The 16,190-nt window shown below is 41.7% G+C and overlaps 1 protein-coding gene across 1 annotated transcript in view; it reads right to left on the bottom strand.

Annotated features, from left to right (window-relative positions):
* LOC124545610 (PAX-interacting protein 1) overlaps nucleotides 1-16,190 on the bottom strand; it is a 179,897-nt gene that overhangs the window by 88,960 nt on the left and 74,747 nt on the right. Inside the window, exons 13-14 of the mRNA XM_047124558.1 lie at nucleotides 10,417-10,500; nucleotides 6,180-6,377 (exon numbers count right to left, since the gene is read on the bottom strand). Of these exons, the coding sequence (XP_046980514.1) occupies nucleotides 6,180-6,377; nucleotides 10,417-10,500 (282 nt within the window). The remainder of the gene's footprint in view (nucleotides 1-6,179; nucleotides 6,378-10,416; nucleotides 10,501-16,190) is intronic.

The raw sequence follows: 16,190 nt of genomic DNA, 5'->3' as shown, positions 1-16,190 counted from the left end.
TATCCCGTTTAAAAAATATGCTTTTTCCCAGGCGAAAATACAATTTTTCTGTGCTAAGTGACAGTAGGTTTTCCCTCGGAACTGTAAAACTTATCAATCCTTTGAATGGTTAACGTTTTATACAATCGCGTAGAACTTCCCAGGGGAGGGGCGGCAAAAAAAAAAGAAGACGGGGCAGAGAAGTTTTGGAGAGACTAAAAAAAAAAAAAGGGGGGGGGGGGGGGGGAGAGAGAAGTTTTGGAAAGACCTTTGATTTGCAGCAACATATACGCTGCATATTTTCGTATTACGAAAGCATAAATTCGAATTGCACCAAACACAGTGCGTTAGTTTCCGGAGCGTTGAAACCGAGGTTGCCATGTCCTTTTGTAAGCGAGTCATATCTCAAGCCACGAGATCTCGCAAGCCGATGACAGCAGCTATTCAGAGCATAGGACACGTGTTATAGTCAGCCAATAGCAAATTCACTGGTTACATAGCACGAACACGCAAGAGGAAAAGTTAATGGTTTACATTAATGTTCAAAGTACCGTATATCTACAAGAAAAGCTAAGCTTTCACATATAATTTTGGTCTCTAAGGTTAACACGCTACAACAGAAGCTAAGCTTTCACATGTAATATTGATTTATTTTATTTATTTTCTTTTTTTTTGTGTGTGTGTAATACTTTAAGATACATCACACAAATGTGCCAGTAAATTTAATATTCTGACATAAATGTCTCTGCTCGAAATTCTTGTAAGTGGCTGGTCCTCAAACTGTTCAGTTTCGAACGCTCTGTGATTTAGATATCCATCCCACTTTCTCACACGTAACCTAATTCATCTTGCGTAAAAAGAAATTTACTTTGAAAGTAACGCTTTTCTAACAACCATTCGCAATACTATCCGGAGACTGTTAGAAATAGGTTCGATTTACCAGTTGCCAGAGAGCGCCAGAAAACAGGCATTATTGTGCGTGTGCAACTGTAGTGGTGTAGGAAGCCCGCATGTTCGTGTGTATGAAGCACTAACAAAGGTTACATACACTACACCATAAAGGAAACAGGGCATCAGAGGATACTCCAAAGAACATCGGAATTTCGTAAAGCATACTAAAATGCGTAATTCAGCTTGAAGTGCAAATTGGCTTTTTCCAGATTCACAATGAAGTAGGTCCCATCTGATATTAAGCCTTTCAGTGTGGTTTTTGGGATGTAAATTTTCTTGGAGTACCAGTACTCTGCGATCTCATTTTTGGTTCTTTATTATGGCATAATACCATATATGGCAGAAGATGATAACGTGGACTTGAAATTGCACTTGAAATTCAGCGAACAGTTGGAACTAGGCAATACTGTAGAAGGAAACACTTCATTTCAAATAAAATGATTGCCTCAGTGGAAAGATTAATAAAGCCAAATTTCTTTAGCAAACTTGCAAAAAAAGCTTCACTGTTCTGCAAGGCGATTAATGCTTGACTGCTACTAACTTGGAAATAAAATAAAATCAGAAAACTGAAATTAATAATATATTTTTGCCCTCCATAATTATGTGAATGTATTTTGATTCACTTGATAGCTCCCGGCCACAGAAATCCGTTTTGTTTTCATTTGACATGGGAGCTGTACGCGAAGAGAAGCAGCGAAATCACTTAACGTAAACACGGGTCACGTGGAGGTTAACCCCCTCCCCACTAGACAACTCTGTGCAAGCATGAATCTGGCAGCTAGGGCGCGGGAGAAAATTTTTCTCGTTTGCATCTGGCTGCTTGCTGCTACTACTGATACAGCTAACAGCCAAACTTCAAGTAGCGGGAGAAGGTCCTGCTTATATGCGAGTCAAATGCGGATACGCAACAGACCGCTGGCAATTGGTCAAAGGAACCTAACGTGAACAGTTGTGACGTCATGCTCATAGCAAGCAGTTTATTGTTACAAAGCATTACAGTCTGCGCCCTACGGCCTTTGACATATTTTTGCTATTTGCAGACACTTGTGCGTGCACGGTGTTTTGTTGTTGTAAATTGCACATTTCCTTTGCCACTGAAGTTTTATTTTTTTTCCCTCTCGTTTATATTTTATTGGTGCAGTATCATTCTCCAGTAGCAGAATACAATAACATTCTTTGCTAGAGAATCAATTCTGCAGTCAAAATTACAAAAATTTAACTGAAAGCTAAAACACGAAAAATTCCGGGAATTCCGAAAAATTCCCGGGTTTTTCCCGGTTTTCTCCCAGATGAAAAAATTCCCGAATTTTTCCCGGATTTCCCGGTTGTCCCAGGTCGTATACACCCTGGGCAGTTGTACAAGTTTGTTTCCTCGATTTCTGGAAAAGTTTGCATTTGCGGACCCCATACCTGATGATGAAAAATGCTCTATTTACAACTATCTATCGATCCCGCCAATTTTGAGTCGATTGCTCGTCATAACCTTTAGGGGTGATTCTCTCAAAAACGCAGGGGTGTTGACCCAAAATACCTTAGATTCCTTCGTTTTAGGTTTACACAAGCGTCCTGACAAATTTGAGCCGAATTGCTTGGCCGTGTCTGAGACCTTCCCCTTGTCAGCAGGGCTATCATTCTTTCTTTCCTTTTGTTGTCTCTGTAACATTTTCCCTCTGAACAGAATAGGCCTATGTTTTTCGGGGAGGTAAATTATGAAAGGCTACAGTTCCATCAGTATTGAAAACATTCCTGAGCTCATATCCATCATCACCCATGGCAAAATATTCTTCTCCCTATGTCCAATACTTTCCACATTGCCACCTCACTTAACATCCACCCACTACCCCATCCAAGGGATCCTGCCAGTCATTCACTGCACAAAAATCTTTATTTCCAAGTTTTGGGGAGATTTCTTGGGCCTTCTCTATAATAAATTTCCATCAATGGGAATGTTTCCAGTAATCATTTAATGAAGCCATTTTATTAGTAAGAAGATGGTTTCCAAATACTTAAGAAGCCAACACACCTTAAGTTTAGCTGTGCATCCTGTCACATGTCACATAAACCAGACAATTGCCTGATATGACTATGCACACAAGAGTAATCATAAAGTGTACAGCACCCTCCAGTAATTGTACAGTCTTCACAGTATTGTCATCATCTATTATCTGTTATCATAATTAACATGATAAAAAAATTTACTTTTGAATTTTACTGAAGACTTCCGAAACCTTCATAAACACTGGGATATAAAATGTGTTTTGTAACACAGTGTTCACATAAGATATTCCAATATAAAAACAAACTTCCTGGGTCCTGATATGACATCTGATGATGTAGTGAAGAAATTAAACAATCTCAATCTGCTTCCAGAAAGAGTTAAAGAAGCAATACAGCTGCAACCACACAACAAACTGCAATCCCCTTTTTCTGTCACACTGTCACTTTATCATCATAAATGACATAACGGAGGGGAAATCTGAATGTAGTCCACACACTTTCAGTTCAGATAATTATACAGCTTTTGGCTTGGATTAATAACTGCACAGGTAAAGATAACTTTAATAATGAAGCAAGAATGTTCTCCTTTTTTAATGCATAAGGGCCCTGAGTTTTAGCATTCAGAAATGTCTCTATACATAGAGCACAAATAAGATTGCACTAAATTGTATTTCTCTGCCATGTTGAAGAGTTTAATGTTTTAGCTTGTCTTCAGTATCACAATAACTGTCAGCTTTGCTGAATCTTACGCTTTCTTCTTTTGCTGAATAACTACAAAAACTTTCACAGTAGATAATTCAACACTCTGACAAACAACACAAGGTGATCAATCTGCATGCCCAGACATAATGGTAATATTTTTTGTAATGTCAGATCACATACATGCAGAAATTGGCATTTATTCAATATTTTTGACCAAAACTACAACACACCTATTGGCAATAAGAATCAATTATGAATTATTGAAATTTCCTGTACAAGCAATTTAATGCAAGTAGATACAAAATGAAAGAAATAGTAACAAACTCCTGAACACATTATGAATTTCATCATAGCAGGGTTTCAGTTTGCAAAATGTTTAATGTTTATTGCTTAAAAGAGATTTTTTTCCAAAAGCAGGGTTCGTTCAAACCAAATTGCAGATCATTGTTGTTATGGCAATTTCATCAGAACAGACAGAAATATTCATTAAAAGTGGGACCATTAATAAGAGGTTTTACTATACTTTGCTCAGGAGAAATGCATATGTTGCACATCACATATAAAAATACAAGCATGAAGCCCTTGACACAAGAATGAATTCTCAAAACACATCATGTATTACACAACAAACAAGCAATGAAGAGGTGATTGATAACAGAACCTGTCTATTTATGATAAGAAACAAGTTTATATTCACAGGGTAAGTGATTTCTCACTACACTGTAATAGATAAAGTTAATACGAACTTATAAGCTTTGGGTCTGCTTAAAAAAATGCAATTAATCTGTAATATGGATTGTCATGCATCTTCAGGTAAGAACAACAATAATTCTTAACACGATTTAACGTTGCTTCATTCAGCTACATTTTATTCCCCATGATTATTCTAATTTTGTAACAAACATTTATGGATATCACAGATTTCTTCAAAAAACATACAATCTGCCTTCATAATGAAGTAACATAACTTTTAGGATAGTATGCGATCCATTTGACGGTTTGCATATCTAGTTTCAGGATTCGGTACCAGTAAAGATATTTCAGGCAGGTAATATGTGCAGCTACTATAAGACTTCAAAGGTTATTCATAAATTAATCTCCGATTGGCTATTTAAAAAAAGGATTTATATTTCACCAAATGAAAATGCATGATTCCAGAGTCCTTTCCAGGTCTCAAACACCAATGATGTGCACATGCAGACTGCAGCAATGAATGTAAATTTCTACCAAGGCTGGCCTCACAAGGCACATGCCCTAGCTGCTACGCCACCCTGGCACAGTGGCTTTGCACCTGCACAGACTACCCTTGCAAGCCACCCTCCTCAATCCAAAATCCCATTCACATCTCAGCGCACTTGGTATTATCCCTAAACTTGAAAAGCATTGCAGAGGCTCTCCAACTGCATTGGAAAACACCCGAGTATCAAACAAAACAGGGTCCTGCCTGCCTTGGTACAAATTTTCATTCAGTGCTTCAGCCTGTATGTATACATGAAAGATATTCTTTGTATACAATCTATACTCAACACCTTGGCTTTGCTTCTTCACACAGCCAACATCAAAATTCAAATATCTGTCATACTGTGACACCAGCTCCGTCCCTTCATCAAAGAGTGGAGCTGCCTGATGCTTCACCCAGTTGTTGAACACATCCTTGAGCACATCATGATTAAGTGCTGAGTAGCTGGTCAGACTTCCATCTTTAGGAAGAGATGAAAGTCACACAGTGCAATGGTTCCTTTGGTAACCACATCACGAGCGGTTTGTATTGGACTGATCTTCGGAGTCCACAATAAACTTATGATGTTATAGTTCTATCAAGTGCTACCCTCATGAAATCTGTTGTCAATATTCCTTTGTGATCCCAAAAAACAGTAACCACCATTTTGCAGTTCAACAGAGCCTGCTCAAATTCTTTGGGCTGGACTGTTCCTTATTTTCAGAGTTCACGTACTGCACTGACGTCTCGTCACCAGTCATGATTCTGTTGAGAAGTTCGTCCCCCACTTCAGGATAGTGCTGGAAGACTGTCAAGGCTGAACCTATTCTTTCACTTTTATAAGCATCGCTTACACATTTTGGTACTTACTGGGCACCAAAGTTATGGTAACGTAACCTCTCTGTGACAGTGTTAAAGAGGGTTGTGCATGAAGTCTGAGGCACATTTGCAGCAGAAAGTCCAGAAATTCTGGACACATACCTCGCCTGTGCAATTTTCTTACCACGTTGAACTGGTTCATCAGTCATTTCAGAATGTATCCCTTAAACACTTTTATTATGCAGATCTGCAATTTGACCTATAAAGTCTCTTTCTCCGTGTAGACAAGCAACACTGTCAATTTCAACCACATGTGGCTTACATACTGACGAATGCAACAGAGAGCTGTCTGACGCAATGATTTTCTGACCATCAAAGTCTTTTCCAACCAGGCAAGCAACAGGAAGCTACTTCCACTTCTTTATTGTTAATTGGCAATTGGACATGCTTCCATATTAACTTGAAAGAGAAATGTAATCAATGTAAGCATATTGCATACTTAAGAATGTACCTGGTAGGCCGCAAGCAGCTGAGGGTCCAGGGAGGGGTGCTGCTGCTGCTGTTGTTGAGCATGGTGCTGTGCTGTCATGAGCCTTAGCTGGCCCGCAGCACTTCGTTCCCCTCCACTCTGCAACCGAATGCTTAGCATGTTGGCCAGTGCAGTCTTTGTGTTTGGGTTTACTACCAGCTGCTGCTGCTGTTGCTGCACCTGCATTGCCAAATGAAATATCTCGAACATGACAGTGGTGAGAAAAAATGCTCAGCTGCATTAGTATGCTCACTATTTTGTTACCTTTAAAATCACATTATTTTTACATCACAACAGTCAACAAATCATTGGACTGATACCAGGAACTGTTTACCTTTTAAGTTATACAATACACACATTAAACTTCAATACATGATGGCAGTGAAAGATGAGAACTTGTAAGATTGTAACACTGTCAAATACAAGGAATTACTGGTACAGCCAAGAACATACGGAACATATTTCATAAGAAGTACTATAAAGAGAAAAGAGGGGCACAGAAAGAATTACATTTTTACTCATTTCTGTTTCTTGTTAATGTAACAGTACTCATCAACTCTGCACTTAACATCAAGAGACACATTAGAAAGACAAACGATTGCAACTTGATTTGAGAAGAATGTTCTAACAGTAACGTCAAAATTTTGATACTTGCCGCTATGCTATTTGACATCCAACCTGAAGTGTGTCATAAAAATTGTTTAAAGGCTCACACGAGACATTATATCAAATGAAATAAGTTTACTGTTATCAGTCACTGTTTATTTAATTCCACAAAGTGTTTCAAAGTTTAAACCTCCATCACCAGGTGAAATTATGCATGTAATATGGCATATATCCACTGTGTTACAAGTTTAGAATAACTCGTGGCAGTCAGTGGTAACATGCTCCTTTCATCTTCATTTACAAAGTGTAAACTACGAGGCATGATGATGTGTACAATATAAAATTGCACTAAAAGGAGCATGTGACTATGGAGACAGTACGATATGTTATCATAATACAAGACACAATACACATATGCCAATTTAAATACATAAATCAACTAGACGATGCAAGTTTAAACCTTCAAAACGGATTGTGGAATTAAATTAAACAGCGATTGCTAGCAGTACACTTCTTTCATTCAATATCAATAAGAGTCATGGCGAAGCCTAACCAAATATGTTGACATTTAGAAATTCTATGTTTATTAATAGCAAAAAAATGTGCACCACGTATGGGCAGCACTACAAAAATTACTGTGGAGCAATGTGAGTACCATAGAGCATACAATACTTTGGTACAAATGCCTGTTACAGAGGATATGGTGGCTATGTAGCAATTTTTGGTGTGGTGCAGAAAGCGACAGAAAGTGAACAAAATTTAAGTTCTCCTAAAATAAAGAAAGAAATTACTAAATTGTATCAGTATAGACAGAAATAAGAAAAGGTTATTACATGGGGAAGAGGAAACTAAAGCTTTTCTTTCACTATCAGTTGTGAGCAAACTGACAGATTAATCTAATGTAAATCACAGATGCTCTGTAATCCAATATTGGGATTTACTGAACGATAAACTAATTTAATATATTTGGATTTCAAAAAGTACATAGCAGATGTTTCTCTTAAAAACTATGAAGAATGTATTATTAAATTTCATGGTCAACATGAACAATAATGTTTCAGGTCACATCACACCTAATTCCATGAAGTGACATGAGATGTGTGGGGGGAAGGGGGGGAACTCCTATTACGCTGATAGAAAAATATGTGGCCTAACAAGGATCCTCAAACATTTGGAAAAAGAACATATTACATGAAAAGCTCATGAAATTGTAAACAGTGTGACCAAAAAATAAAACCCTCCAACGACTGAAGTAATCACTGCTTGCATTACGATGGAAGTGTTTTTGGGAAACATCTCATTAGTTATATGCAATCTTGCCATTTCCAGTTACTGCAGCAAACTGGTTGGGTAAACCCTTTTTTTTTGGGGGGGGGGGGGGGGAGGAGGGATGAATCTCTGTTCATGACACACAAGATTCTGCAAGAGCAATGTTGACTTTAACTGAGGTGCTGCCTTCTAGAATGGAAAATAAGATAGGTAACTTTGAAGATGAGACCTACTGTGTAACCTTAAAACAAAAACTACCTGACTGATCCTAGAGCAATAGAATACCTATAAAATGCTCAGATAATGAGGACCTCAAGTCAAGAACCTTAAACACATTCTGTAAGTAAATATCACCATCACACTGCTCTTGTGACACATTCTTAAAAAATAAATGATAGACCAAAGATTGTGTGTGTGTGTGTGTGTGTGTGTGTGTGTGTGTGTGTGTGTGTCAGAGAGACAGAGATCTGCTGAGCCTTTTGTCACAATCTTCAAAAGCACTCTCCTTGTGTAGCCAGTGTGTTGACTAATGAGGTGACATATTTACTATAACTCTTTCAACAGGACAAAGATTTAGAACCTGAAAGCAAAGAGGGAGTCAATTGGGTCTTCGAATTTGCATGCATGTCAGTATCAGGCATCTGGTACGATCTTCCTCTTCCATCACAACTTTTGTTAGCACTGACTCTTCCTTTCATTCTGAAAACATGTATTTCATCACTTCTACTGTAAGTTTTTATCATCTTATTTTTAACCTTTGTAAATTATTTTATCACTCACTTCTTTTGTCTCATGACCATCCAATCACGAATCCCTGCTTATTTTATTTTTGCCAATTCTGAATACTCTCCTTGGCCCTACAAAAACTCCAATCGCTCATCCTCTTTCTGAAGTCTTGCCTGGAACTTGATACCCCACCCAACGGGCTTACCAATAAAATTGGTATCTTGGGCTGTTGCCCATCCTACTGCAAGAGCCTTTGTCTTTCCTTCACCAATTTGGTGCTTCATTATCACAAAATCCAAGTTCACACTATACTCCACTGCCTCTGATACCTTCAAAAAATATTAAGGCATAGCATCCATGTAAAGAAACAAGAGATATACCATAACCACAAAGAAACAACAGATATATATAAATACTTGAAACTAATTTATGCTTTGCTTTATATTATATCTGCCCATCCACCAGCTACTTCCAGCAGCACAACGCTTGCGCACTACATGTTGGCCTAGCCTTGGGCCGCAGGTGTTCCTCTGCTAAGACTATTTACAAATATCACATGGGATCACTTGTTGTAGATGCAGTATCATTTACAAACAATCTGTTTGCACACTGATTGTTCCAGGCACCACCAGGAGGAATCAGCAACATTCTTCCAGCAGCACAACGCTTGCGCACTACATGTTGGCCTAGCCTTGGGCCGCAGGTGTTCCTCTGCTAAGACTATTTACAAATATCACATGGGATCACTTGTTGTAGATGCAGTATCATTTACAAACAATCTGTTTGCACACTGATTGTTCCAGGCACCACCAGGAGGAATCAGCAACATTCTTGAGCAGTGCGCATATCAGCAAACGGTGGCAATGCTGTCATGGCACCAGCTTCTTCTGTGGGTCAAGGGACTGTCAAACTCCTGTGGGTATCCTTCCACCTGTTGTATACTTAATGTGTAATATTTATGTTATTCTTAGTGATCATGGACAATCTTTGAGTTATTATCCATAACAGTATGTTTTAATAAAGGTGTACATAACTGCAACTATGACAATCCTCAGTTATTGCACACCACCCTTGCCACTAGGTGAGGACATAAAACATAGTAAAGTGATTGCACATGAGACGAGCATCAGTGTGTTGATGAACAAGGTGACCAGCTTCTCTAAATAACAACGAGTGCAAGATGAAAAACAAGATAGTACAATCCGGGGGGGGGGGGGGGGGGGGGTGGTATGGTGGGGGGGGGGGGGGCGGGGTATGGTGGGGGGGGGGGGGGGGCGGCTGAAATACTCTGTGTGACTAAAAAATAAAATTGCAACTTGAACTGTGACTGGGACTAAGACTAATGTCTGCCAATAGTATTTTCCTCATCAAACAAGTATGCAAAATATAGCATAAACTATGATGTAAGAGATTCCAAACAGAAAACTGTCTGTTGTTAGCACTATCCACTACTTACACCGAATCTGATTTGGTGAATTTCATAATTAGGGAAGTTTTTTTTTAACCTGGCATTTGCATTGTTTGTGAGAATTTGTAAAAAAGGGGAGGCACACTTAAATCAACTGCCAAACATATATTAGGAATATGAGCTCATTCCATTGCTAATTTCAAAATATACCTGAAATGCCTCTTGTTGCAGAACATCCTCAGTGGGTGCAGCTTGAACTGGAGACTGGACTGCCGCTTGAGGCAAGGACTGAACCTGAAAATGTTAACAGCAAATATCAGTACAGTGAAGAAACAATGGCTGATTTCAACCAACATATATATATATATACATTTTTATTTTAAATATAAACTGCTTAAAAATGTCCAGTAGTAAAAACTGTTGCAAAATTATATTTATTGCTGATCTACAGTGCAGGATAATTACAAATGGGCATAAATTCTATGGGAGAAATAAAATGAAATTTATTTATGACTACAATTTTATTTCACATTTATCACCGTAAGACTCTAACCTCAGCATGAAGCCCCAAATATGTACAACAAGTTAATACGTTTATGACATAGTATTTTAAGTTTTCTTCATGAAGTAATCAACAAATGAAAAAAGTATAGATTTCGCACTCAGTTTCACAATCTGCCCTGTTTCCGAGACTCCATAAAATCTATTTAAATAACACACATTGGTTTTGTGCAAGCAGCTGCCCACAAAAAAACCACAAATTCAGCAGCTGAATAGCAAATCAGGCTACTTTAAATTTTTTTCTGACTTAAAGTAAGCTATCATAGTAATAACTCAAAACTAATCATGAACAGTTGGCAACCATCAGAATGAGTGCAAGAATTTTCCTTCCACTGAAAGTTATATCAATGAACTCCTTTTTTTCCCCCTGAAGCCCTTGTGAGGCTAGGGGAAAGCAACAGAGTAAACCGGCTGTTTGTTTGTTTTGTTTAAGGGTGCAAAAACAATTAGGGTCATATGCGCCCATGTCACAAATGTAAAACACAAAGACAGAGGGAAGGGTTAGAAATGATTATACATTAATCCCAATTAACGGAAGAAGAGAGAGCTACAAACAGTGACACTGAGGAAGGTCTATACAATAAACCATAGAGAAATGGAAGTCCTGAACTAAAAACTGAATGTCCTTTGCCATATTGCTACGACAGATAAAAAGTAAAACGCAGTCAGCAGCCCGCACATCATTCGCTAAAACAGTCAATAACTCAGATGGCAAACACAAACAAGAATGTATGTGGTTAAAAAAAAACGGGCATTCTGTCAGGAAATGGGGGACCATCAAAGGTGGAGCACAATGAGCAAAAATTGGTGGGGGAGCACCACTTAGCAAATGGCAATGGCTAAAAGGACAGTGCCTTATATGCTATCTAACTAATATGATCTCACAGTGAGAGGGCCGAGAGGAAGTCGTAGCCGCTAGGAGAGGCTTATTAACCCAGAGTTTGTTCCCGTGAAGGGAGGACCAGTAGTGGTGCCAAAGTGATACCACCTGCTGAGAGACGGCAACATAGAGATCTTCGGAGGGAATGTACGAACTAGCGGGCTGAGATATAAACATCACAATGGCTCCATCAAGAGTGAGCAAGTGACCGCTTCCTGGACCCATTGCACTAAGGGATGGGTGGTGTACAACGCACAGAAGCTTTGGAGAGCACTAAGAGTCGGAGCATATGACTAAATTGAAAAGCCTGTGATGCCGGATGTACTGTGTGACCTGATGCTGAGCGACGAGCTCTGCTGTAAATATTGAGCACTGTTCCGGAAGCCGATACTGAAAAACGGTGCCAATGACGAAGGCACATCCAACACCATGGTCGCCCGAGAGCCATCCGTGTACACAAAGGTACTCTGTGAAGTTCCATATGGAGGTCGTGAAACCGAAGGCGATAGAGTGAGGCTGGAGTAATGTCCTTAGAAAGCTAATGAAGGCCAAGGTGAATACGGACTACTGCATGAAGCCAAGGTGGTGAAGGGTTCACACCCATCAGAAAAGTGGCAGGTAGTGTGAAGTTAAGTTGCAGGAGCAAGTGCCAAAAGCAAACTCCAGGAGGTTACAGAGAGGAGGGATGTGCCCCATACTGGCAATCAAAGGAGTCATCAAATAAGGAGGCATAGGATGTATATCCACACATGGCAAACAAACGGCATGCATATCTGCTGAAGGAGAAAGTCACGGTGTTAGGACAGCAGTAATTCAGCAACTTCTGCATACAGACTCTCAACCAGGCTAGTGTAAAAGGCACCAGTGGCCAAACAGATGCCACAATGGTGGATAGTATTAAGACAGCGTAAGAGGGACACATGCAGATGCATAAACGAAACACCTGCAGTCTAGTTTCAAACAGACAAGGGACCGGTACAAACAGAAAAGGGTGGTTCCATCTGCTGCCCAGGAAGTACCATTGAGGACGCATAGGACTTTGAGGGACCACATACAGCAAGCTGCCAGGTACGACATGTGGGAGGACCAAGGAAGTTTCCTATTGAGCATGAGCCCCCGAAATTTCGTAGTTTCAACGAACAGAAGAGTAACAGGCCCAAGATGTAAAGACAGTGGAAAAAACCAACTGCGCCACCAGAAATTCATACAAACAGTTTTGTTGATGGCGAAACAAAAGCCATTGTCAATGCTCCATGAATAAAGACAATCCTGCAACAGACGGCATATTCGTCAACAAAAATGGAGCCTGAGATGCCCGGCAGGAAACAGATCATTACAGGGTTAATGGTAATAGCAAAGAAGATGACACTCAGGACAGAACCTTGAGGCACACCATTTCCTTGCTAAAGGTGTTCGACAAGACAGAACCCACATATACCTTGAAAACCCTGCCTTTTAAACATTCCTCAATGAAATGCAGCATGCGGCCACGGAAGCCCTGTGTGCAGAGTGTATGGAGGACACCAGTCCTCCAGCAGGTGTCGTAGGCTTTTTCCAAATCAAAAAACACCACCACAGTCTGGGATTTCGTAGAAAAGCATTCATGACATGGATGCACAAAGTGACGAGATCATCAACTGCAGAACAGTGTACTCAAAATCCACACTGTGCAGTGGTCAGTAAATTGCGAGACCCAAACCACCCCACCAGCCGGACATGAATCATACGTTCCATCACCTTACAAACACAGCTGGTGAGAGAAATGGTGCGGTAGCTAGAAGGAAGGTGTTTGTCCTTATCGGGCTTAGGTATGGGTATGACAGTGGCTTCACACTCTGTAGACAGTACAAAGGGAAAATGTCAAGTGAGGAAAGAAAAGGCAAACTGCGACAGCTTGAAGATGGGTTGGTTGGTTGGTTTGTGGGGGTTGAAGGGACCGGACTACAAAGGCCACCGGTCCCTTTTTGCACGACCATGAAATACCCATAACGAAGAAAAACAAGCAACAGAGAGGACAAGGGACGACACAGAACAAGAAAGACATAGACAAAGACCAGAAAAGAGGAATTTTAAAAACACACAGAGTGTTACAGAGGTTGACCGAGCATGGAAACAAAAAAAAAGGAAAACACAACCACCAAGAGACACACTAAAAACCCCAATCTAAAACCGTAGGCCAAAGGCCAGACTCAACACAAAAGAGACACAAACCCTCAGATTGAGCGATAAAAGCTCCGTGCACGAATAAAACTCAAAACTAAGCCTGCAATGGCAGCGTCATCCGTTAAAAGTGCAGGCAGCATATCAGGCCTGAGTGCAGTTAAAAGCGGACAGTCCAACAAAATGTGGCCCACTGTCAACGTTGAACCAAAGCAACAGAGGGGTGGGTCCTTGCATAAATAACCGTGTGTTAGCCAGGTGTGGCCAATGCGTAGCCGGCAGAGTACAACAGAGTCCTTGTGAGAGGCCCGCAAGGAGGAGCGCCACACATCGATAGTCTCCCGAAAGACCCGAAGTTTGTTGGGTGAAGGCAGGGTGGGCCATTCAGCACCCCAGGTACTAAGGAACTTCTGCCGCAAAACTGACTGGAGATCACACTCTGAAAGGCCAATCTCCAGGGCCGGTGCACTGACAGCCTGTTTGGCCAGCCTGTCAACCCGTTCATTACCCCTGGATGCTGGCATGACCCGCGGTCCACACAAAAACCACGGAGCGTCCACAATGGGAAAGAGTATGGAGGGACTCCTGGATAGTCATCACCACACGAGAGCGAGGAAAACACTGGTTGATAGCTCATAAACCACTGAGGGAGTCACTGCAGATGACAAAGGACTCACCTGGGCAGGAGCGGACATACTCGAGGGCACGAGAGATGGCTACCAGCTCCGCAGCCATCCAGCTACGAGTATTGTTCCGAGAGATCCCCAAGAGTAAAAGCATAACCAACTTGACCAGCAACCATCAAACCATCGGTACAGACTACGGCAGAGCCAGCAAACGTGGCAAGGATGGAAACAAAGCAGTGGCAGAAGGCCTCAGGAGGGACTGAGTCTTTTGAACTTTGGGCCAAATCCAGCTGAAGGCATGGCCGGGGCACACATCATGGGGGTATATGGAAATGGGCCCGGCAAGGAGGCGGGAGAGGGAAAATCTCAAGCCCAGAGAGAACAGACCAGACACGAATCACAATCGGACACTCTGACCAGGGCCACCGTTCTGGAAGATGTGACGACCGAGTTGGGGAACAGGAGATGGTAACTGGGATGCCCGGGCAAGCTACAAACATGCACAGCCTAAGCGGCCAGCAGTTGTTGGCACCGGATCCGCAACGGAGGGACACCAGCCTCCACAAGTAGAAGGTGACACGGCTCACGCAGAAAGCTCCAGTGGCAAGTCAGATCCTGCAGTGAAGGATGGGGTCAAGCAACCACAACGCGGTGAAGGTGATGACAAACCAGGTGAAGGTGATGACAAACCATAAGCCAGGCTCCCATAATCGAGACAGGACTAAATCAACATGTGATACAGTCGGAGAAGGGTAGACCCATCAGCACCCCAGCTGGTGTGCTCAAAAAACTGATGCGTCTCCACCACGGCAAGAGGTTCACCGTCAAGATAAAGCTGTGGCTCACGGTGAACAGCGTGATGCTAGCAGAAATAGTCTAGGCGGTGGACAACTGTAAGCTGTGCGTGACGGCTGCGGATGGCGCCTGGAGTTGCCGTCCAGCAACCGCAATGCCAGTGGGGCTATAGTACAGGCAAAAGTCATCAGCATACAAAGAAGCTGATACGGACATTCCCACAGCTGCACCTAGCCCATTGATAGCAACTAAAATGAGGCAGACATTCAAAACAAAGCCCTGTGGGGCCCCAGTCTCCTGGACTCAGGAGGAACTATGGGAGGGACCAACTTGCATGTGGGAGGAACAAAGCAACTGAAAATTTTGAATAAAAATCAGGAGCGGGCCCCAAAGACCCCACCCATGAAATGGGGTGAGGATGTGATGTCACCATGTTGTATCATATGCCTTCCGCGTGTCAAAAAGACGGCAACCATGTGCTGACAGCGGGCAAATTCCGTAGGGATGGCTGACTCCAGGCAGACCAGATTATCAGTGGCAGAGCAGCCCTTACGAAACCTGCCCTGAGATGGAGCCAACTCAAACTCTGGCTCACCATGCGTTCGAGTAACTTGCACAGAACATTGGTGAGGCTAATGGGGCGGTAGCTGCCCACCTCCAGTGGGTTCTTACCAGGCTTCAACACTGGTATGATAATGCTTTCGCACCACTGAGATGGAAACGCACCCTCAACCCACATACGGTTGAAAAGGTCTAGGAGGTTTCGCTGGCAGTCCAATGAGAAGTGTTTGAGCATCTTATAGTGGATGCAATCCAACCCGGGAGCTGTATCAGGGCAAGCGGCTAGGGCACTTTAGAATTCCCACTCACTGAACGGAACACTGTATGATTCAGGGTGGCACATATGGAATGAAAGGCTCCGACTTTCCAAGCACTCTTTCAGGGAGCGGAAGGCCAGCGAG

Source organism: Schistocerca americana, chromosome 8 (assembly GCF_021461395.2).
Source record: "Schistocerca americana isolate TAMUIC-IGC-003095 chromosome 8, iqSchAmer2.1, whole genome shotgun sequence".
In the NCBI taxonomy this organism is placed as follows: domain Eukaryota; kingdom Metazoa; phylum Arthropoda; class Insecta; order Orthoptera; family Acrididae; genus Schistocerca; species Schistocerca americana.
Note: the sequence above shows the minus strand (reverse complement) of the source record. Positions and strands in the feature narration are given on the sequence as shown.